This window comes from Chiloscyllium plagiosum, unplaced genomic scaffold (genome assembly GCF_037043375.1).
Source record: "Chiloscyllium plagiosum isolate Xiang-an unplaced genomic scaffold, Cpla_swu_hap1 HiC_scaffold_4, whole genome shotgun sequence".
In the NCBI taxonomy this organism is placed as follows: domain Eukaryota; kingdom Metazoa; phylum Chordata; class Chondrichthyes; order Orectolobiformes; family Hemiscylliidae; genus Chiloscyllium; species Chiloscyllium plagiosum.
Genome location: NW_028270142.1, coordinates 40,242,932 through 40,268,559, shown reverse-complemented (window position 1 = coordinate 40,268,559; position 25,628 = coordinate 40,242,932). Strand labels below are relative to the sequence as shown.

General features: G+C 42.0%; 1 protein-coding gene across 2 annotated transcripts in view; it reads right to left on the bottom strand.

Annotated features, from left to right (window-relative positions):
- LOC122549258 (septin-7) overlaps positions 1-25,628 on the bottom strand; it is a 120,050-nt gene that overhangs the window by 46,498 nt on the left and 47,924 nt on the right. For both annotated transcript variants that reach the window (XM_043688754.2, XM_043688753.2), the window contains exon 2: positions 16,510-16,616. In XM_043688754.2, the coding sequence (XP_043544689.2) occupies positions 16,510-16,616 (107 nt within the window). The remainder of the gene's footprint in view (positions 1-16,509; positions 16,617-25,628) is intronic.

Below are 25,628 nucleotides of genomic sequence, written 5' to 3'. Positions count from 1 at the left end.
GTAAATAGATCGTATCGCTAAGCAACTTCTGTAACAGCTTCACTGCAATTGACAAACTCTCCAGTCTGCAACTCCCTGGATTATCCTTGCTACCCTTCTTAAACAAGGGGACAACAATGGCATTTCTCCAGTCCTCTGGGATCTCACCCGTGTTCAAGGATGCTGCAAAGATATCTGTTCAGGCCCCAGCTATTTCCTCTCTCACTTCCCTCAATAACATAGGATAGATCCCATCCACACCTAGGGTCTTGTCCACAATGTGTTTTAGAATACCCATACTTTCTCCCTCCTTATACTGCTTGACCTCGAGTAATCAAATATTTATCCCTAACCTCAACATCCGTCATGTCTCTCTCCTCTGTGAATACCGATGTAAAGTATTCATTAAGAATGTCACCCATTTTCTGACTCCACACATAATTGCCCTCCTTTGTCCTTGAGTGGGCCAACCCTTTCTCTCGCTACCTTCTTGCTCCATATATATGAATATGAGATTCATTTCCAGACGTTTCGTTATCTTACTAGGTAACATCTTCAGTGGACCTCATGCGAAACAATGCTGAAAATTCCTGGTTTCTATTTATATGTTTGGGTTTCTTTGGGTTGGTAATATAATTTCCTGTGGAAATGAACCTTTCAGCTCAGCGAGCAAACCTATATCCAAAACCTCAACCTGAGCTACAAATCTTCTCAAAACTCGCTATGAATAAGAGACTTTGGGATTTTCCTTAACCTTGTTTGCTAAAGATATTTCATGACCCCTTTTCACCCTCTTAGTTTCCTGTTTCAGATCGGTCCTACTTTCCACATATTCATCCAAAGCTTTGTCTGTTTACAGTCACCTTGACCTTATGTACGCTTCCTTTTTCCTCTTAGCTACTCTTGCAATTTCACCTGGCATCCATGGTTCCCTAATCTTGCCATTTCTATCCTTCGTTTTCAAAGGGACATGTCTGCCCTGCACTCTGATCAACCTCTCTGTAAAAGCCATCCACATATCAAATGTGGATTACCTTCAAATGGCTGATCCCTATCCACATTCCCCAGCTCTGCCAAATTTGGCAATAGTTGGCCTTCCCCCAATTTAGCACTCTTCCTTTAGAACCACTCTCATCTTTGTCCATGAGTATTCTAAAACTTACAGAATTGTGATATTATTGCCAAAGTAATCCCCTACTGAACTTCAAACACCTGGCAGGATCATTCCCCAACATTAGATCCAGTATGGCCACTTCCAGAGTTGAATTATTTACATACTGCTCTATAAACCCTTCCTGGATGCTCCTTACACATTCTGCTCCATCCAGACCTCTAACATTAAGTGAATCCCAGTCAATGTTGGGAAAATTAAAGTCTCCTACCACCACCTTGTTGCTTCTGCACCTTTGCATAATCTTTTTAGATATTTGTACTTTTATCTCACGCTTGCTATTGGGAGGACTGTAGTACAGCCTCAAAATTGTTACTGCACCCTTCCAATTTCTGAGCTCTGCCCATATTGCCCTCCTCCAGCACAGCTGTGATATCCACTTTGATCAGTAACGCAACTCCTCCGCCCCTTTTTCCTCCCTATCCTGACTGAAGCATTTACATCCTGGGATATTTAATTGCCAATCATGCCCTTCCCTCGACCAAGTCTCAGTAAAAGCAATATCACCACACCCCCAGGTACTAATTCAAGCCCTAAATTAATCTGCCTTACCTACTACACCTCTTGCATTAAAACAAATATACCTCAGACCACCTGTCACTTGGAGTTCATCATCTGCTCCCTGTCTACTCTTGCCCTTAGTCACACTGACTTTATAGGCTTTACTTATGACGTCCTTACTGTCCACTAATCTCTTCACTTGATTCCCATCCCCCTGCCACATTAGCTTAAACCTCCCCAACAGTGTTAGCAAAAGCACCCCCTTTAGGATACTAATTCCATCCGGCCTAGGTATAGACCATCCAAGTTGTAATCGTCCCACCTCCCCCAGAAGCGATCCTAATGTCCCAAAAATGTGAACCCCTCCCTCCTCCACCATGTCTCAAGACATGCATTCATACTGCCTACTTTTTCATTTCTACTCTTACTAGCATGTGGCACTGGTAGCAATCCTGAGATTACCACCTGAGGTCTTACTTTTTATAACTTGGCTCCTAACTGTAAATTCTGCTTGTATGAAGTCATCCCGTTTTTCACCTATGTCACTGGTGTCTATTTGAACCACGACAGCTGGCTGTTCACCTTCCCTTTCAGAATATTCTGCAGCTGATCCGAGACATCCCTGACCCGTGCACCTGGGAGGCAACATACCATTCAGGAGTCTCATTTTCAACCACACAACTGCCAATCTACTCCCCTTACTATTGAATCCCCTACAACTATGGCCCTTCCATTCTTTACAGCAGAGCCAGCCACGGTGCCATGAACCTGGCTACTGCTGCCTTCCCCTGGTGAGCCATCTCCCCTTACAGTAGCCAAAATGGTATAGCTGTTTTGGAGGGAGATAACCGCAGGGACACCTGGACTGCCTTCCTGCACTCTCTCTGCCTTTTGGTCACCCAGTCCCTTTCTCCCTCTGCAATCCTAATCTGCAGTGTGACCAATTCACTAAACGTGCTATCCAAATTGAGTCCATCTGCAGCTCCAGAGTTGCCATGTGGTTTAACAAGAGCTGGACACACTTGCTGCACGTGAAGGAGCCAGGGACATCAGCCATATCCCTGAGCTCCCACATTGAGCATGAAGAGCATAACATGGGTCTGAGATCTCCTGCCATTTTTACTCTTAAGCTTAACTTAGTCCAACTATAATATCAAATAACAGATAAATGAAAGAAAAGGCGAAACTTTTACCAATTACATGATAAAAAAAGAAAAACTTTACCTTATCAACAAACCACAGTCTTGTTTTTTTGGTTAGAAGAGGCTTCAGGCGCTGCCCAAATATATCAGTTTACTCACCTTCCCAAAGCACAATTTGACCACTCCTGCTGCAAAATGGAGGCCACTGACTCGAGGGGGATGTCCTTTCAGAAGGAAACTTACCTTCGCAGCAGCCCTCTGGTCCTTGCTCTCACTGCTCCTGCTGCAAAACACCCACCCGACCTCCTCTAAACAAAAGAAAAGACACTGTGGTGTGTTGGTAGATTTTCTGTTTCTTTTTTATTGTGTGATTGGTAAAAATTCTTCATTTTTTTATTTTCTCATTTTTCTGTTATTTGATATTATAGTTGGACTAAGCTAAGCTTAGGAATAAAAATGGCAGGAGGTCTCAGACCCATATTATGTTCTTTTTGCTCAATGTGGACAAAACATCAACTCTGCTTTCTCTCTACAGATACTGCCAGGTCTGCAGAGTCCTTCCAGCTATTTATGCTTCCGTTTCAAATTTCCATTATCCACTACTCTTCAATTTATATGATCACCTATTCCTGTTCTTTATTGTATTCTAAAGAAATTGTTAAATATGTAAAGATCCAACCTTTCATCACCAATTATTCCACAAAGCTTGTTCAGTAAATTTAAGCAATCATTTCTGTTAGACAACTAATCAAGCCATACCAGTCACACTACAAATTGCTGGTCAATGACCCAGCAAGATTCAAGGAACACAAAGATATCTGGTTCCTGGTTCATGTTTCATCTTGATCCTCCTTTGAGCAGAGGGATGGTTAACATACGACTGAAGGTGTTATTCCTTAAACTGCATGCATTCCAATCTAAGTTAAATGAGCTTGTGACGCAGATCAAAATTGGCAGTATGACATGGTGGGTAGAAGGGATTGGGTCACCTTCGAAGTAAGAAATTAAATTAATTCAATAGTAAGAAATGAAACAGGGTCAAATGGTGTAGAATCTTTATGGATAGAATTGAGGAATCGCAAAAGGTAGAAAAAAAAGTTGGAGCTATGTACACGCCTCCAAACACTAGTCAGGAGCTGCAGTGCCAGAAAATAGAAAAGCTGTGTAGGAAAAGCAAGCTAGTGATAATGGGAGATTTCAATGTGCAGGTGGACTGGGTAAATCAGGTTGGTAGCGGTTTGCAAGTAAAGGAATTTGTGGAATGTCTACAAGACGGCTTTTTGAAGCAGCTTTTGTGCGGCTCAACAGGGAACAGGCTATACTGGATTTAGTGTTGTGCAATTACGTAGACTTGATAAGGGAGCTGAAGGTGAAGGAACCCTTAGGAAACATTGATCATAATATGTTTGAATTTACTGTGCAAACTGAGAAGAAGATAGAATCAGAGGTAACAGTATTCCAGCAAAATAAAGGCAACAGAGGCATGAGGGAGGAGCTGGGCAGAATCGACTGGGAGAGGATCCTAGCAGGAAAGGCAGACAGTGGAAGAGCAATGGCAGGGGCTTCTGGGAGTAATTCAGGAGACACAGCAAAAACTATTCCTTTGGAAAAAGCAGCGTGATACAGGGAGAATAAGGCAAACCTGGCTGACTAGGCACTGGGAAACCAGAGGGTTGCGAAGCTGGCAAAGACCAACAAAGGGCAACAAAAAAAAAGTGGGCAAAATATTAAATATGAGAATAAGCTAGCCAGTAATAAGGAATACTAAGAGTTTCTTCAGATATATAAAGGGGCAAAAGAGAGGCAAAAATGGACATTGGACCACTGGAAAATGATGCAGGAGAGACAGTAGTGGGGAGCAAGGAAATGAGGTTGAGAAACTGAATAATTAATTTAGCATTACTCTTCACAGTGGAAAACACGAATAATATTGAGAGAGTTGGGGGCAGAGCTGAGTATGGTGGCCATCACCAAGGAGAAGATGCTCGAAAAACTGAAATGTCTCATAGTGGATAAATCACCTGAACCTGATGGGACTACACCCCAGAATTCTAAAGGAGATAGCTGAAGAGATAGTGGAGGTCTAAATGGTGATCTTTCCGGAATTGATCGAGTCAGGGAGGGTCCCAGAGGACCGGAAAATGACCAACGTGGGACCCCTGTTTTAAAAGGGAGTAAGTCAACAGATGTAAAATTACAGATCGATTAGCCTAACCTCAGTCGTGGGTAAGATTTTGGTGAACATTACCAAGGATGAGATTTCTGAATATTTGCAATTGTATGGTGAAATAGAGCAAAATCAGTATGGTTTCATCAAGGGGAGGTCATGCCTGACAAATCTGCTAGAATTCTTTTAGATGGTAACGAGCAGGTGAGACCAAGGAGAGCTAATGGATGTTATCTACCTGGACTGCAAGAAGGCCTTTGACAAGGTGCCATACACAAGACTGCTGAGTAAATATGGGCCCATGGTGTTAGAGGCAAGATGCTAGCATAAACAGAAGATTGGGTGTATGGCAGAAAGCAGAGAGTGGGGATAAAAGGGTCTTTCTCAGAATGGCAGCTGGTGACAAGTGCTGTTCTGCAAGGGTCAGTGTTGGGACCACAAATTTCACTTTACACATTAACAATCCAGATGAAGGAATTGAGGGCATTCTGGCTAAGTGTGCAGACGACATAAACATAGGTAGTACTGAGGCAGCGGCAGCGAGGCTGCAGAAGGATTTGTACAGTTAGGAGTGTGGGGAAAAAAGTAGTGGCAGATACAGTACAACGTGGGCAAGTATAGGAGAAGAGTAGAAGCATGGATTATTTGCTAAATGGGGAGAAAATTCAGAAGTCTGAAGTGCAAAGATTTGAGAGTTCTCGTCCAGTATTTTCTCAAGGTAAACTTGCAGGTTATGTCATTAGTTAGGAAAGCAAATGCAAAACAAAAGCATTTATTCTGAGAGTACTTGAATATAAAAGCAGGGATGTACTTCTGAGGCTCCAAGGGTCTGGTCAGACTACATTTAGAGTATTGTGCACAGTTTTAGGCCCCATATCTCAGGATGGATGTACTGGCCGCGGGATGGGTTCACAGGAGGTTCAGGAGAATGGTCCCAGGAATGAAAAGCTCAACGTATGAGGGATGTTGCAGACTGACAATACTCAATTGAGTTTAGAAGGATGAGGAGGGATCTAACTGAGACCTACAGAATAGTGAACTGCCTGGACAGAGTGGACGTTAGGAAGATGTTTCCATTGGTAGAAGAGACTAGGACCCAAGGGCACAGTTTTAGAGTAGAGTAAAGAGAAGACATTTTAGAACTGAGATAAGGAGAAACTTAAATGGTGAATCTATGGAATTCACTAGCACAGAAGGCTGTGGAAGCCAAGTCATTCAGTATATTTAAAATGAAAATAGATAGGCTCTGGATTGTCAAGGGGATCAAGGGTTAGGGGGAGAAAGCGGGAGCATGGGGTTGAGAAACTTATCAGCCATGATTGAATAGCAGAACAGACTCGTTGGGCTGAATGGCCTAATTTCTTCTCCACTATGTTCTGCATGCACTCTGCCAAACCTGGCCAAATGACAACTATTTTTAAGAAAGTCAGTCAGCATTTCCCCATTCAATCACTGCTCAGTTTAATACCAAAAAGAAAAATCACAAAATTGCTCATCACCCGACTAAGACTGCAATTAAATTTAAATCAGTAACCCACAGAATTAAGGACTTCTGTAAAGTTCACCAGCTTTGTTAGCTTTATTCCAATAAAGCATCAGACACTGCAAATTTTAAATGCTGTTCAAATTTGCAATACTGATTTCCAACCAATCTCTACATACTGATGGAATAAAATCAGCTTGCATTTATCAGCAGTTTCTAATATCTTAGATGTATCAGGGTGGCCATACATGGGAATTTTTTTAAAAAAAAGACACTGGAGGAATTCCAGGGAATGCTACTATAAACAACCAACATTCACATAACAATTCCTAACCATAGCCTATCATCTGGTTTTTCACATCATTCCCTTGAGAATCTTAAAAACCAGAGCACAATTCTTGGCATTCCAAGCTTACATTATTCTGATCAGAGCATTCTCTATTCAGGGTTCATGTACTGACATTACCGTCATTTAGTGCCTTCAGAACACTTGCGTTGCAAGTAAATGAAATTACATTGAGGTACTCTTGAGTTGTCAATAATGACTAAAGAAAATAATTCAGTCCAGGTCAGAAACGTTAATGGAACAGACTGTGGGAAATAAACTCTCAAGTCACTTCTTAAATGGAAAAATAGCTTGCATTCATGTCACTGAACCAACAAGATCAGAGGAGTGCAAACAAAGTACTTACTGATATGTTTAAGATTTCCAGATGTGACTGTGTAACTATGCTTTTGCTGCAAGTTTGCACCATGCTAAAGAGTTATTCAGGCATTACATATATATATTGTTGACAAGTTCAAGATGTCACAAGGTGACAGAGTGGCAATTTTGCCCAATAATGAATGGAATTAAAAGTTTGACGAGAAACAATCCCATAGGAATTGAACCAAAAAGCTGCGTGACAAATTGAATATTTGCACAAGAGGAGTCATTCTCAGCAAGCCAATTTGGAAAGTGAATCCACAGACCAGGAAATAGCCCATCAACATTTTGATGCATTCATTCAACGGAGCTGGGGATTCGTCATCTCATTCAGACATGCAATTAGGTCATAAAAACAATATACCTCATGAGTAGAAGGATATGGGAAATTTGAAATCAACAAAGCACTGGAGGCCTGTTACCAGCAGTGTTCCATAGGGATTGGTGCTGGGTCCACTTTTTTTTGTGCTTTTATATAAATGATTTGGATGAGAAAGAGAAGGCATGATCAGTAAGTTTGGATGAGACCAAAATTGGTGGTATAGTGCGTAGTGAAGAAAGTTATCTAAGATTACAAAGAGATACGGATCAATTGGGTCAAGGGGCTGAACAGTGGCAATGGAGTTTAATTTGGATAAATGTGAGGTATTGAATTTTGGTAAAACAACCAAGGGCAGGTCTCACATAATTAAAAGTCAGCCCTTGTGCCATGTTGTATAACAGGCAGACATAGGGATTCAGGTCATAATTTCACATCACATGTAGTCAGGGTGATTAAAGGCACTTAGCACACTGGCCTTTATTGCTCAGACCTTGATGTGTAGGTGTTGGGACATCACGTTGAGCTTATATAAGATGTTGGTAAGGCCTCTACTGGAGAACTGTGTCCAGTTCTGGTCACCGTTACATGAAAGATATTATTAAATTGGAGAGGGTTCAGAAAAGAATAAGCAGGATGTTGCCGGGAATGGAGAATTTGAATTATAAAAGAGGGGCTGGATAAGCTGGGACCTTTTTTCACTGAAGCATGGGAGGTTACGTGGTGGCCTGATACAGGCTTATGCCCGAAACGTCGATTCTCCTGTTCCCTGGATGCTGCCTGACCTGCTGCGCTTTTCCAGCAACACATTTCCAGCTCTAATCTCCAGCATCTGCAGACCTCACTTTCTCCTGATACAGGTATATGAACGGTATAAAGAAAGTAAATGGTAGATACTTTTTCCCTAGGGTGGTAGATTTCAAGGGACATATTTTTTAAGGTGAGAGGAAAAAGATTAAAAAAAAAAGAGATGGGAGTAATTTATTTTTAAAAATAGCGGTTCAGGTATGTAATGAATTTCCAGAGGAAGTGTTGGATGGAGGTACAGTTACTATAATTAAAATTCATTTGGATAAGTACATGAACAGAAATGCTTAGCGGGCTATGGGCCAAGCACAGGCAGATGGGATTCGTTTAGTTTGGGATTATGGTTGGCATGGGCGAGTTGGATTGAAGAGTATTTCCGTGCTGTATGACTATATAACTCTATCCTTTGATCAAACTTACATTTCTGACTCAACGTTGCCATTAGTTCACAGGATTTGTTTCAGTAGTTTCATGTATTGTGCACACTGACCAAATCAGAAAAGTGGATCATGGTGCAATGTGAGGTATGAACGTATCTACTGATTGTTGAACAGTTCTATTTAACAGCAAAACTTCCAAGCAAACATTTGAACTTTGCCGGCTGGGATTAAAAACAAATCCAAAAGTGGTGTTATTGCAAATCAGTCCATAGCATTCCAAAGCTGTAAAAATTCAGTAAATGCCTCTAGTTAACATGGTAGACAAGCAGGAGGCTGGAAGAACACAGCCAGTCAGGCAGCATCTGACGAGCAGGAGAATTGACATTAGAGTATAAACTCTTCATCAGGAATGAGACTTGTAGACCAAGGCGGCTGTGAGATACATGGGGGGGTTTGGAGATGGGGAGAATGCAACATGATTAGATTAGATTCGATTCCCTACAGTGTGGAAACAGGCCCTTCAGCCCAACCAGTCCACAGTGACCCTCCGAAGGGTAACCAACCCAGACCCATTTCCCTCTGACTAATGCACCTAACACTATAGGCAATTTAGCATGGCCAATTCACCTGACCTGCACATAATTGAATTTTGGGAGGAAACTGGAGCACCCAGAGGAAACCCACGCAGACACGGGGAGAATGTGCAAACTCCACACAGACAGTCGCCAGAGGCTGGAATCAAACCTGGGACCCTGGTGCTGTGAAGCAGCAGTGCTAATGATGAAGATGGGGGCAATGGTGATAGGTCAGAGAGGAGGGTGGAGCAGATAATTGGGAAGGAAGACGGACAGGTAGGACAGATCAAGAGGGCGGGTGCCAAGTTGGAAGGTTAGATATGGGATAGGGTGGGGTGAGGGGAAATGAGTTAACTGGTGAAATCCATATTGATCCCATGTGATTGGAGGGCCTCATGGCGAAACATGAGGTGTTCTTCTCCCAGGCATCAGATGGTTTGGGTTTGGCAATGGAGGTGGCCCAGGACCTGCACGTCTTTGGGGGTGTTGAAGTGTTCAGCCATGGGGTGGTGGGGTTATATCGTGCGTGTTTCCTGGAGATGTGCTCTGAAGCCTAATACCTGACGCCTGGAGGAAGAATGCCTCATATCTTCTGCCTTGGGACATTTCAACCACTCAGGATCAATATGGATTTCACCAGCTTCATTTCCCCTCCACCACCTTATCAGCAAACCAACCTTCCAACTCTGCACCATGCTCTTGACATGAACTACTGTCCATCTTCCCTCCCACCTGTCTGCTCCACCCTCATCTCAATCATCTTAACTCCATCTTCACCCATCTGTCACATTCTCAGCTACCTTTCCCCCAGTCACAAACCACTCCCATTTATCTCTCAGCACCCTTGGCCTACAAGCTTCATGCCTCATGAAGCGCTTATGCTCGAAATGTCGATTGTCTCGCTCCGCAGATGCTGCCTGACTGGCTGTACTCTTCCAGCACCACACAATTTTGATCTCCAGCAACTGCAGTCCTCACTTTCCTCCAGGCTGTAGGTTGCCCAGACAGAAAATAAGATTTTGTTCCTCCAATTTGCAGTCTGACTTACTGTGGCAATGAAGGGTGCCAAGCATGGAATGTCAGAGAGGGAGAGGGAAGGGGAATTTAAATGGTGGTGACCAGGTCAGGCTGGCCCTTATTAGTCCGGCTGAGATACTCGGCGAAACGTTCACTCAATTTCCATTTGATATCACTGACATAGAGAAGACCACATCAGGAGCACCGGATGCAATAAACTAGGTTGGAGGAGACGCAGATGAACCTTTGTTTTGACTGGAAAGACTGGTTGGGGCCCTGGATGGAAATGGTGCGCCAGCAGGTTTTGCATCTTTCACGGTTGCAGGAGAAGGTACCAGAATGGGGGTGGGCTGGTCATGGGGAGTGTGGCACAAACCAAGGAGCGACGAAGGGAACGGTCCTTGTGGAAAGCAGAGAGGCTGGGGTGGGAAAGATGTTCTGGATGGTGGAGTCTAATTGGAGTGAGCGTAAGTGTTTGAGGATAATACGTTGGATACAGAGACTAGTGGGTGGAAAGTGAGAACAAGGAGGATCCTGTCTTTATTATATTTTGAGGTGGGGCGCTTAGAACAGTGGAGCATGGAAGAGAGGTGGTGTAGTGGGTGGCTGTATGGATGACAGAGGGGGGTAAGCATGTTGTTTAAAACAGATGGACATCTGGGATGCTTGGAAGTGGAACATCTCATCAGAGCAGATGTGATGGAGATGGAGGAATTGGGAAATCAGGCTAGAGTTTTTGCAGGATACAGTTTAGGAGGATGTATAGTCCAGATAGTCATGGGAGTCTGTGGGTTTATAATAAATGTTAGTCCGTAAACTGTCACCAGAGATGGAAATGGAAAGGACACGAAGGCGGAAGGAGGTGTCCAAGGTAGACCCAAGTGAATTTGAGGGCAGGGTGGAAGTTGTTGGCAAATTTGATGAACTGCTCCAGTTCAGCCTGTGTGCAGGACGCAGCACTGATGTAGTCATCGATGTAACGGTGGAAGAGCTGGGCAACAGTACCTATGCATGTACTGAAGAGGGACTGTTCAACGTAGCCGACAATGAGGCAGGCGTAGCTAGGTCCCATATGAGTACCCATGGCCACCCCCTGGATTTGGAGGAAATGGGTAGAGTTGAAAGAAACGTTATTGAGGGTGAGGACTAATTTGGCAAGGTTGTGGAGGGTATTGATGGAGGGGAACTGGATGGATCTGTTGGAGATGATGAAACGGAGGGCCTGCAGGGCATCATTGTGGGGAACGGACATGTTTAAGGTCTGCACCTCCATAAAGATGAATCGCTGAGGGCCAGGAAACTGGACGTTTCCGAAGAGGTGGGCGGCATGGTTACTGCCCCGGATCTAGATGGAAAGTGCCTGGACCAAGGAGGAGAGAATGGAGTCAAGGTAAGAAAGAATGAACTCTGTGGGATATGATGTGGCTGAAGAACTAAGTTTGTTTTGTTATTGGTCAACTTCAAAGTTATAGGCCATGTAACTTGCCATTTTATGGCTAATTCACAAAGTTTAGATCTAAATCTATTCATAACATGACACCTTTTCCCACAAAATACAAAATTATGCCAATCTTATTTAAATGTTTTGAGTAGCAAGACACTTGGGAATATACAAGAATCAACAAGATCATAAGGAGTAACTCAGTAAACTGCACCAGATATTTTTGATATTTACTAAAAATCTCTAGAGCAGGTCGAACTTGAACCCAGGTGTCCTAGCTCAGAGGCAGGGACACAACCACTTGTGCTATGAAACTCTTTTAAACTGATCTAACAGTTGCTTGTGCAGCGGCACCAAATTAGATGAAGGTTTTTTATAAGTCACATGAGAAATGGGCTATATTGGCTGGGACAGCATTTATTACCCATGAGGTGGTTATGGTGAGCTACTTTCGTAAATCACTGCAGTTCATGTCCTGGAGGTAGATCTAAAACATTCTTAAATAATTCCAATCTCTTGACTGAAATCTTGTTAGCCGGTAGACAGGGAGATGAAGTGAAATGACTGAGATGAAGTGTACATTAAAGTCCTGTCATTCAGATGGCCACCCTTGACTCACCTTTCTGACAACTGTGATCCCAACATTTATTTATTAGTGACTGTTAAGAAAAAACATAGCTCCTGGAGTACAAGTGCATAATGCACAACCTGTCATACTTGCCTTTTGCAAACATCAATTGTAAGCTGCACCATAAATGCACACCCTGCCAATGGAGGGATTTCACTGCAAAAAGTATTTTTATCAACCTGTTCAGAGTTGCTATCACATACCTCTAGAGAAAGATGATACTTAAACTTGGGCCTTATGTTGTAGGAGTAGGGACATTACCATTGCACCATAACAGGACCCTTGCCCTGCCAACAGTCGCATATACAAACTATTGCTCAATATTGCTTTTGGCCAAGAACACTCCACTTTTTTCTTGATGCCAGGCTGGGCTTCTTCAAAAGAGAAAAAGGCTCCTGAGTCTGAGACAGAGATGTTTCCAAAGAGAAATTCATTGGGCTCCACTCTGCCATTTGCCAAAGCCACATTTCCAATGCTATAATAATCTTTTCATCAGCCAAGGGTCCAACACTCTCGCCTAACAGGCAAAGCTCCATACCAAGGGAACGACAAACTGCCTTTTCAAAAAGAAAGCACATGGGAATGGAAATAGCCTTTTGACACATGAAAGAAATTAATTGAGTAGGTGACGGAGTAGGGATAGATATTTGTCTACATCGATTGGCAGGAGGTGACAAGTGATGATCTCCGGGATTTGTAGTGGAGCCTCCCTTTCCCACCATCTTTATAATAGACTCAGACGAAGGGAAGAGATAATATTTATTTTTGATGCTAAGTCAGTGACAGAGAAAGTCATAGATGGAAGTAAAAGTCTCAAAAAGTCACTGACAGGTAATGAAAATAGTTTAATTATCAAGACTGGAAGGAATCAAACGCACTAAATAATCAGAGTCTTGGATTAAATGTAGAAAATGTGTAAACTGGTACCTTGAAACCATCTCCAACAAAAAACTGCACTCAGTACAAGGGCTGACTTTGAACTTGCCTTGTTTTTGTCAGCAGTTGTGTTCTGTAAACCTTTTCATCAAATGAATACTGGAACTGTAACGCAGTTATAAGCATGATTGAAGGCAGCTCAGTGCTAAGTACTACAGACTGGCACTGCCATGTCTGGCTGTCACAGAAACCAGCAATTGTTTCCAGACAGATAAGTTCTGTTTATTCTTGGAGCATTACAGTGGAGTTCATTCTTAGTGGAATCAAATCCATCACAATATTTAGGTTCATCAGCAAGCATATAATGAGCATTTCTGATCACTTGATGAAATCCTAAATCTATATGCCAGCATCCATACAGAAGGAATCCGAGAGCATTGTTTTTCCAACTGGTTTATCTGTTAGTCATGGTCCAAGTAGTGACCCCCTCACCTCAGTCTCAAGGCTGTTGATTCAAATCACATTGTTGGGCCTCAGCACAAAAATCAAGGTTGATGCCCTATATAGTACTCCGTTTAGATCTGAAATTTTGGTGAAGAGGTACATCCTGATCCCTTTTATAATATGCGTATGGTAAAGAAAATGCACTGTACTTCTACATACTTAGTTTACAAGTAAATGGAGACTTTAAAGCATGACACTAGCTAAAGCCACCTCAGTGACATTTAAGTAACAAGGAATGGCCCTCACAGATAGTTTCACCCACACTTAATACTTGTAATGTAGAACAAGTTATAAGGAAAAAAAAAACTGATGATAGAACAGGATTTCACATTTCTAACCCTGATCACACTAAAATAACACCCCTTTGGAAGTAGTTACCAAATGAAGCTTAAATGTCCCTTCAAAACTACAAGCTTCTAATGTTTGAATTAATTCATTCTGCCACGTATTGCTGGCATGAGGAGACTTTTAGAGTACTGCCACTACAGTTCTATAACCTCTCTTGGAATCAGAGACCCCTACAGCGTGGAAAGATGCCATTTGCCCCATCAAACCCATACCTATTCTCCAAAAAATCATCTCACCTAGACCGCATCTCTGTGACCCTACATTTACCATGGCTAATCCACATCGCTTAAAACATTCCTGACAAGACGGACAACTTCAGCACGGCCAAACAACCGTCACATCTTTGACTGTGGGAGCAAGTCTGAGCACCCTGTGGAAACCCATGCAGACACTGGAAGGACAAGCAAACTCCACACAGGGCAGTCATCCAGGGCTGGAATCAAATCAAATAGCAAACACTTACACTGCTAAGAGTGAGAAAAACTACACTGCCTCATGAAATTAGGATGAAAACGTTTTCTAAATTGAGAGCGATAATTTCCATGACAGTATGCTACTCAAACGGTTATGACTTACAAAGCATCAAAAAAAAACCGACAGGCCAAATTTAAGTGCTCCTGTTTTTGAAGAGGGTGCAGACTTGAAAAGTTGCTTTTCAAATATTCTTTGTTACGTAATTTTTAAAATAGATTTATTTTTAAAGCTGAAAATCCCATATTTACCAATAATACCACAGGATTTTGAATAAGTAACTACAATATAAACAATGTCTTTGTTGGCTGAAACTAACCTATGCAAAACAGAAGATGGTGGCAGTAATGTGCACAATGAGGCAATGCCTGGCATGAGGGCTCTGTCCCTTGAAAACACAAAAAACAAATATGAAAGATACTAAGAGTCTTAGACAGCCTGCAGCAATCAAGTATTTTGATAAAAATTGAAAGTACTGCAGATGCCAGAAATAAAATAAAAACAGAAATTGCTAGAAAAGCTCAGCACATTTGACAGCATCTGTGGAGAAAAATCACACTAAACCTTATGGGTCTAGTGACCTTTCCTCAATCAAATATTTTGAGAACATTGGAGAACAAGAAAATCAGGCAAAAGTTCACACCACCAGGAGCTTCAACATGCAGTACGAAAACAAAATACTGAAAATGTGAAATAAAATCTGCATGACACCAAAAGACATAGGAGCAACATTCAGCTTTTCAGCTCATTGAGTCCATTCTGCCATTGAGATCATAGCTAATCTGATAATCTTCAATGTAACTTTCTGTTTCCCCCCCAACAACCCTCAATTCCTTTACTGTTTAAAAATGTGTTGCTTTAAGCACTGAAAAGAATTAATGACCCAGCCTTCGGTGGTAAAAAAAGTTTCACAGATTCATTCTCCTCAGAATAAGTTCTTCTTTTCTTCTGTCTTACATTTAATGATGGACTTTAAACAAAGAAATCCAGCCCCAATCCTTTAATTTATCAGTTTTTTTTTTGTTGATTCTCTATCTACAGTCCACATCACATTCTTTGTCTGCATAATGCTAGCAAGCTGTGAAGTCTCTAGTTCTGGTCAAACATTACTGACCTGAAATGTTAACTAATTCACTAATTTCAGATACAACCTCATCCATTTCCGGCATTTCCTGCTTTGTTTAAAAATACAAAGGAACAGGAGTGGATTATTCAGCCAGATTCTGCTGCATCATTCAATAAGATTCTGGCTGATCTTCAATGCCTTCCACCTAACCCACCCATATGTCTCTACATCGTTCAAAATCAGAAATCTAACAAATTCTACCTTAAATATACTCAAAGGCTGAGGTTCCACAGCCCTCCAGAGTCGAGATTTCTGATGTGCATAACCCTGTGAATACAGAGATTTCACACCTCAAACCAAATTGACATTCTCCTTAATTTTTCCAATTGTGTCCCCTGTTCTAGACATTCCAACTGGAGATACATCTTCAACATAAGCATTACATTGTTTTGGTCTTGGCACTCACTCTTTGTCTCAAAAAGGCCAAATGGAATTTGAATTTATGTTAGTATCTTCATTCAAATTCAGAACTGGATTGCTGCCAGGCTAACTTAACTGTTATAAGTCTAAGTCAACAAAACAAAAGTTAATTTCAATAATCTTTTAGTGGAAGAATTGACACCATTCTAAATATACCCATCATCGATCTTTACAACACCAAGATCCTAGAGTGGCGTAGTTTTTAGTCATTTAATCTGCAGATTCTCAGTGTCTTCTCAATTGCTGACAAATTTCGGTTCATTAAAAAAAAGCTGACCAGCCCACAAGCAAACTTTTCCATCCTTCATAATGTGCACCTGTCAAAAAATGTTTTTTTAACCGATCACTGAAAATTAAACTCATTTGAAATGCTTCAGTCCAAAGTTACTTGAAACATTTTTAGAATGTGAAGATTAACAGACAGACGACTTGCAGATTGAGGACATACCATTACTGTTTTTTTGATCCTATGCGACGGCCCTGGGTAGTCTGATGAATACAAGTCTGTCAGAAACAAAGAGTTGATGAGCGTCGACTTTCCTAGTCCTGACTCACCTGTAACACAAACAGTTTCAAGAAAAGGTTTAGGAACAAAATAATTCATGTTAAATGATTTGCATTGCCTTCAGTTTTAAGTTTGATCCTCTTACCTCTGAATTCTTTAAATGAGTTCAAATAGAGCTAGTGGTTACTGAAGATTTGCCAGATTTATACTCAGAATAAATGATCAATTTAATAGATTACTTAAAACCATCCACAGAATAAACGGCATTTTTGTCTTTTTTTAAAAATGGATTAGAATTCCTCACCATCTTTAAAAACATAATCCTCCACAGGTAGATTAAAAGTGGATCAATGATTTGAGCTACCATGCAGCTTGAAAACTTCTGGATCTCATGAGACTGACTATCCCTCAGTCACCACTTGGTACTAGATTGGCAGTACCTCTTTTCAGAGCTTTTCCTAATCCTCCAGAATTCCTTAAAATAAAGCTCTTTTGCCATGCCTCTTTCCCGGACTTCAAATGCCTAAAAAATGCTTCTGTCCCACAATGTTTCAGATTCTGCTCAACTCCTTAAGCAGCTCTAACTATGCAATGTCCATTTAAACTTAATCTCCAAAGTTCTCTGGGTTGCCCTTAACAATGCAAGCTATTAACAACTCAAGGGAAAAAAAAAGTATGATGCAAGGAAGGCAGCAAAGGCTTTGTGCAGTAAGAAATGGCTCAAAATGCTAATTATCTGCCCAATGTGAGCAACAAAATTGCCAGAACGCTTTCCCAACTTGTCTAACTCTTGCCAAAGCTCGATTGTTTTCATTCATGCCTTACTTCAATTAATTATCTTCAAACTAAAACAAAGAAAGTGAAATTGGTAATTGCTAGAATAAACTCGCCTCATTACAGATTCTTCAACTAAGGGGAACAGCTGCTTTCTACACAACTGTCCATGTCCCCGTATGTTATAGCCTCAATCAGGTTCCCTCTCAGCCTTCCAAAACCTGAACCTATCCAGAAATAAAAACAAATTGCTAGAAAAGCTCAGGTCTGGCAGCATCTGGGGAGAGAAATCAGGGTTAACGTTTCAGGCCGAGTGACCCTTCGTCTGAACCTGTCCAATCTCTCTTCATAGCAAAAATGTTTCCCACTCAGTACATCCAAACATGCCCACTACTGATTTCATGATGAAAGACAGGTCATTGATGAAGTAGTCAAAACTTCTTGGGTCCAGCAAACTACTTGGAGGAATTCCAACACTGATGACTTGGGGCTGGGATGATGGGCTTCCAACAATCAAACCCAACATCACCCCAACTCAACCCTAATTCCCAACGAGTTCAATTTTCAGAGAGCTCCTTGATGCTATGCTCTGCCAAATGCAGCTTTGGTGTCAAAGACAATCATATCAACCCCACTTCGATTTCAGCTTTGCGCATTTTGAGACACTGGTTCTCAGGAGGTTGGGTTGGGTGTGTGGCACTGGCACAACCCAAATGAGATACAATCTTCTTTGAATGAAAAGTCCACAATCACTGATACTGCGAAGCATAGAGATGCTGGCAACAGGCGCAACATTAATGCTCCAGAACTAGCTTAGCCATCCGACAACTCCTCGATAACACGGCAAATTTCCCAATTATGTCCTGACCACAAAAGAAATTTGTGTCATCAACAGTCACAGGTGAGGTGCCAGAAGACTGCAGGTTGGCTAACATGGTACCATTATTTAAGAAAGGTGGTAAGGACAAGCCAGGGAACTATAGAGCCGTGAGCCCAATGTCAGTGGTGGGCAAGCTGTTGCCGAGTGAATCCGGAGGGACAGGATTTACACGTTTTGGAAAAGCAAGGACTGATTAGGGCCAATCAACATGGCTTTGTGCGTGGGAAATCATGTCTCATGAACTTGATTGAGTTTTTTTGAAAAAGGAGCAAAGAGGATTGATGGACGTGCTCTATATGGACTTCAGTAAGGTGTTCGACAAGGTTCCCCATGGGAGACTGGTTAGCAAGGTTAGATTTCATTGAATACAGGGAGAACTAGCCATTTGGATCCAGAGCTGGCTCGAAGGTAGAAGACAGAGGGTGATGGCGGAAGGGTTGTTTTTCAGACTGGAGGCCTGTGACCAGTGGAGTGCCACAAGGATCAGGTCCACTACTTTTCGTCATTTATACAAATGATTTGGATCTCAGCATAGGAGGTATAGTTAGTAGATTTGCAGATTACACCAAAATTGGAGGTGTAGTGGACAGCAAAGAAGGCTACCTCAAATTACAAGTGGATCTTGATCAGATGGGCCAATGGGCTGAGGAGTGGTAGATGGAGTTTAATTTAGATAAATGACAGGTGCTGCATTTTGGGAAAGCAAATCTTAGCAGAATTTAATGGTAAGTCCGAGGAAGTGTTGCTGAACAAAGAGACCTTGGAGTGCAGGTTCACAGCTCCTTGAAAGTAAAGTCAAAGGTGGATAAGATAGTGAAGGCAGCGTTTGGTATGCTTTCCTTTGTTGGTCAGAGCACAGAGTATGGGGGCTGGGAGGTCATGTTGCAGCTGTACAGGACATTGGTTAGGCCACTTTTGGAATAGTGCACGCAATTCTGGTCTCCTTCCTATTGGAAGGATGTTGTGAAACTTGAAAGGGTTCAGAAGAGATTTACAAGCATTTTGCCAGGGTTGAAAGATTTGAGCTAAAGGGAGAGGTTGAATACACTGGAGCTGTTTTCCATGGAGTGTTGAAGGCTGAGGGGAGACCTTCTAGAGGTTTATAAAACCATGAGGGGCATAGATAGGATAAATAGACAAAGTCTCTTCCCTAGGGTGGGGGAGTCTAGAACTAGATAGCATAGGTTTAGGGTGAGAGGGGAAAGATATAAAAAAGGGACCTAAGGGGCAATGTTTTCACGCAGAAAATGATGAGTGTATGGAATTAGCTGCCAGAGGAAGTGGTGGAGACTACTACAACGCAATATTTAAAATGTGTCTGGATGTGTATATGAACAGGAAGTGTTGAGGGGGATATGGGCTAAGTGCTGGCAAATGGGATTAGATTGGGTTGGGATATCTGGTCAGCATGGACGAGTTGAACTGAAGGGTCTGTTTCCGTGCTGTACATCTATGACTCCACGAACAGCACAAATCAACCATTCAACCAATGTGAACCCATGTTCACAGGGAATTAGCTGCACCTCCGCATTCCTAAACTAGTCATATTACTATGACGGCGCCTCCTACAAAGCAACTCAAAACTAACCATAAAAAGATTTAGCAGGTTGACTGCCAAAATATTGTCACAAAGAAAATAAGGTATACATAGTCTGTTCAAAGCTAAAGATGGGAAAGATAAAAGAGCAAGTATGACAAAAGGCTGAGCTAAAGCCTGAGGAACCTCGTGCAACACCAACTGGGTCAAATGGCTGGTTTCTATGCCATATATTCCATGTACTTCTATGTTACATAATATCACAAAGTTTATTCAGTGCAAGTTCTCATCAAATTATGACATACTTGAAAGACATGTCCTAACCTGTGAAATGATGTTTGGTAGACAAGATTTTCCAGAGCTCAAAAACCCTCAACTCTGACATTTATGATTAAGAATTATGCCCAATGCTTTACATTTCTTCTGCAGCATGAGTCTTTTTTTAGAGCAAGTCTGCAAAAAATTTGGAGTCAGCCATGTTTCAATGATCATGTGATCACCTCTGATACATAGGTTTTGGTATAAAACTCTACTCCAGAGTCTACCGCATATAATCTAAGCCAATATTCCAAATGGTACTGAGTGCTGCAGTGACAGATGTAAGTGATCCCTCAACATCAATTAAATCATCAAGGAGTGTCTAATTATCCCTCATCCAAACAACAAAAACAAGGATCCCTCTTGTGACACAGTGGCAGAGGCCCTACCCCTGGTCCAGGAGGCCCAGGTCCAAGTCCCACCTGCTCCAGAGGCAATAACATCTCTGAACAGACTAATAAGAAAACTAGATTAATAAACTAAACAGCACAACTGGAGACCTGATCATTTATTTAATTGCTCTGTTAGATCTTCATAGACACAAATTGGTTGCTATGTTCACTACACTCTAACAGCGACTGCCTTTCACAAGTACATTATGGAACAGCAGTCACAACAAACATTACGTAATGCAAAATCATTATTGAACATACCAATGCCGGTCTGATTTCTACAGTCATGACCAATCATAATATCACGGCTGGAGGTCTGCAAAGCTTTCACAAAATATTTTCAATACATCCATAAAATCTAGGATACAAACAGTTCATTTTTCTCCACAAAGAGTTTGGGAGACGGAAGTTTATGCCTTCCTGTCTGTGTTGAGCTTTAAAATTGCACATATACAAGAAAATAATTCTTTCAACTTCTACATTAAATGCCATTTTAATTGGCGGGGAGAAAGAAAATGTAATTTTTTTTGATATCGTGCAACTGAATTATAATTGCTCATTAGTTCAAAGAGAAGCCAGTATGGTGACGAAAAAATTACATAACCAAACAGATTAACGAAAAATAATGACAGCTCTGGGGAAGGTCTGACACAAATCTCAATGTTCTGGCCCAGAGGTTAAGACATTACAACTGCACATAAAATCCTAAAATAGTGAGGAATGCTGACATTCAATTATCACGTTACAAACAACCAAGCCAAACTACAGAAACAAAATGATCAGCTACTTTCTTCAACATCATGCTCAAATTTGCACATACCACAAATCTGATAAAAAAGTGTTAGCTCAGACAATGATTTCATCAAATGAATGTGGTATTCTCTCAGTCTCAAGTCTGATCAGGACCATCTTCTCAGCTCTATTCTGCTATGTCCATCGCATGTTCAAAAAGTCCTGTCTTTCCAACCTCCAAGTAATAAAATAACAAAGAAAGCTCAGAATTACACTCAACTAAACAAACTAAATTCAATTAACTTAAAATCGCGGAACCTAAGCTTCAACCCATTACCAGAATCATGATCTTGTGTATTAGCTTCTAAAAGTCTTAAAAATCTTACTTTTCCAATTAGGATATCACTGACAGCTGCAATATATTTTCCTATTTACTTGGAGATTTAGGGTGAGTGTTGCAGAATAGAAATAAGTTAATTGGAGGTCCTTCTGCCGGAAAGGGAGTGTGGCACAAGTATCAAACAAGTTATGTACAATGTGTTGCACGCAAGTTGGAGTTCATAGACACCTTGCTTCAAGATTTAACACAAACAGAATGTTATGGAGAAAGTGAGGATTGGTGATGCTAGAGATCAGAGTTGAGCGCGTGGTGCTGGAAAAACACAGCAGGTCAGGCAGCATCCAAGCAGGAGAAACCGACGTTTAGGCATAAGCCCTTCATCAGGAATGAGGCTTGTGAACCAAGGGAGTGGAGAGATAAATGGGCGGGATGGTGTGTGTCTGAGTATGCGATAGGTAGATGAAAGTGGGGGTAATGGTGATAGGTCCAAGAGGAGGGTGCAGCAAATAGGTGGGAAGGAAGATGGACAGTTAGACATGTAGGACAGGTCATGAGGGTAGTGTAGAGTTGGAAGGTTGGATTTGGGATGGTGGGGGAGGAGAAATCAGGAAGCTGGTGAAACCCACATTGATGCCATGAGACTGGAGGGTCCCAAGGCAGAAGATGAGGCATTCTTCATCCAAGCATCGGGTGGTTAAGGTGTGGCGATGGAGGCGGCCCAGGACCTGTATGTCCTTAGCGGAGATGAAGTATTCAGCCAGAGGGTGGTGGGGTTGGTTGGTGCAGGTATCCTGGAGATGTTCTCTGAAGCATTCTGCCAGTAGGCATCCCATCTCCTCAATGTCGAGGAGACTACAACAGGAGCAACGGATACAGTAAATGACATATGTGGAAGTGCAGACAAAACTCTGATCGATGTGGAAGGCTCCTTTGGGGCCTTGGATGGGGTTGGGGGGGGTGGGGAGGAGGAGGAAGAAGAACGGCGTTGGCCACAAATTTTACAATTACTGTGGTGGCAGGGGAAGGTGCCGAGAGGAGAGGGTGGGTCAGTGGGGTATGGGCCTGACAAGAGGGAGGGAATGGTCTTCAGAACGCAGATGGGGTGGGCAGGGAAATATATCCCTGGCGGTGGTGTCAGTTTGTAGGTGGTGGAGATGGCAGAGGATGATGGACAGTATACGAAGGTTGGTGGGGTGGAAGGTGAGAACAGTGGTTTTGGGCGGGGGGGGGGGGGGCAAGAGAGATTGATTTCTGTCCTTGTTGCAGTTGGAGGGGTGGGGTTCGAGGGCAGAGGTGTGGGAAGTGGATGAGATGTGCTGGAGGGCATCATCGATACAGTGCGAGGGGAAATAGATGTCTTTGAAGGAGGCAGCCATTTGTTGTCCTGTGGTGTACTGGTCCACCTGGGAGTAGATGCAGCAGAGGTGGAGGAATTGGGAATAAGGGATAATGTTTTTACAGAAGGCAGGGTGGGAAGAGGTGTAGTCCAGCTGGCTGTGGAAGTCAGTGGGTTTGCAGAAGACGTCTGCGTTGAGTTGGTCTCCATTGATGGAGCTGGAGAGATCCAGGAAGGGAAGGGGAGGTATTCAAGATGGTCCAGGTGAATTTGAGGTCAGGGTGCAGTGTGTTGGTGAAGTTGATTTACTGTTCAACCTCCTTGTGGGAGCACGAAGTGGCACCGATACAGTCATCAATGTCACAGAGGAAAAGGTGGGGAATGGTGGCGGTGTAACTGCGGAAGATGGACTGTTCCACGTAACCAACAAAGAGACAGGCATAGCTAGGGCCCCCTGCAGGTACCTATGGCTACCCCTTTTATGTTTATGGTTACTGATGCAAGGCATAACCATGCTAATTTCTTCTCCAAATTGGCTCTTTAATCAACTAATGTAACTGAGTTGCAATATCATCCATATGCATGCATTTTTATTGAGATGTTTGATAACAGACCGGGACTTCAGAGGTCCCATTTGCCATCTTAGTTGGATGCAAGAATTCCATGGCATCATTGCAATAGTGGGGAATTATCCCAGTGTCCTGATACAATAACTATTCTTTACCAGCTTCATTACAACAGTTTATCTCAATTCCTATTACTGCGAGAAACTGTTGGGAGTTTGCAGCAGACAAATTGGCTTCACATTTTTCAATAAAATACGTTGGAATGTAAGAAGTACTATACAAGTACGAAACTCTTTGTCAGAGATCCAAAAGTACTTGGAGAATTAACCAAGTTAAATGCCAACTTTAACACAATTACTAATTCAGTACTCAGTACTCCAGGCAGGAGCATGGTTTACAACTCATGCTCTACTAGTGGGGAGATGTTTCACAGCAGAAATTAACTTCTGGAATCAATCAATTGTTTCCAAACACAGACGGACACTGCTGTTACTGGACAAAATATACCGTTGTTTTGATACCCAGTGAAGTCAGACTTGGCTGATAGTCATCTTCAGATGAACTGCTTCTATTTTTTTAAGGGTGAAATTAATCTTACAATCCAAGATTTGGAGGAGTCCGTGTTGGACTGGGGTGAACAAACTCTCACATGCAGACCCCCCTCTTATACACAAGTTCTCTCTCATACGTGCACACATACATCCTTCACACACACACAGACACACACACAGACACACACACAGACACACACACACACAGGTTTATACTCCATCACAAACTCATTTTCCCAAACCTGTACACACACAAGCACTCTCTCTCACATGCACTCACTCTCTCCTGCACGTGCACGCAGAGGGGTTTATGGGGTAAATTTATATTTGCAGATACATTCTATTCTGTTCAAAAAATACATAACCTATAGGCAGCCAATGCATGTAATATTTCGTAAATTCCACTTCAGAAATTGACTTAAAAGAATGGGACTTGAAAGCAATTCTGGAATTTACATATTAAAGAACCAAAAAGACTTAACAGCAATCTAGGTTTGTTCAACAAATCATTTCAGGTGCAAGACACTAATCTTTTTCTGGAAATTCTGTCTTATGATCCTGCTTCACAACCATCTGAAGTAGCAGCAGCAGCGCTTTGAAAGCTAGTGCCTCCAAGTAAACATGGTGGCTCAGTGGTTAGCACTGCTGCCTCTCAGCACCAGAGTCCCACGATCGATTCCAGCCTTGAGTGACTGTGTGGAGTTTACACATTCTCCCTGTGTCTCCGTGGGATTCCTCCCACCAGTCCAAACACGTGCAGATCAGGTGAATTGGCCATGCTAAATTGCCCATAGTGTTAGGTGGATTAGCCAGAGGGAAATGGGACTGGCTGGGTTACTCTTCGGAGGGTCGGTGTGGCCTGTTTCCACACTGCAGGGAATCTAAAATCTAAAAATAATTTTAAAAAAACCTGTTAGACTATAACCTGACGTTGTGAGATTTTTAACTTTATAATCCAAGAATCCTTTACTGATTCCAGACAACAGTTGCTACATTCCAAGTGGTACAACATAAATACATTCAGAATTCAAAGTAGGTTGACATCACCGATAGCAGTTTGCCACAATGAGTTGCTGCGTGCCACTTTCAGTTAAAGAACAAGACACAGACTTCGATTCATTTGAAGCCCACTAGCGCAAAAGTTGTTGAAATTATCTGATCAGATCAAAGATTTTCTAAGCAATCTGTTCAAACGTGTTATATCACAACTCTGGAGAAAATGGGACTTCATTCAAGGTCTCCTGGCTCATAGGTAGCAACATTACCACTGACAATTGTAATAATCAAAAACAGTTGGTATTCCACTTTGATAATCATCAGAGGATAATGTCAGCTTTGTCATCAACATCCATATCTGAATTTTTAAAATCTTATCCTTCATCCCTAATCATTTGCATGTTTTAGGAATTTAAGTGAATCAGAATGTTACGTTTTTAGGAGGCCATGATCATAATTGCTTAATAATAGATAAATCAATGAAGTGGAGAAACACAGTGGGTCTGGCAACATCCAAAAAGAGAAACAGAGTTAACAACGCAAATCCAGTGACTCATCTTCAGAGTACATCATAGTACACAAGCCAAATAAAGCGAGAATGGGTATAAAGAGATGGGTCCAAAGTAATTGAGTACAGTAA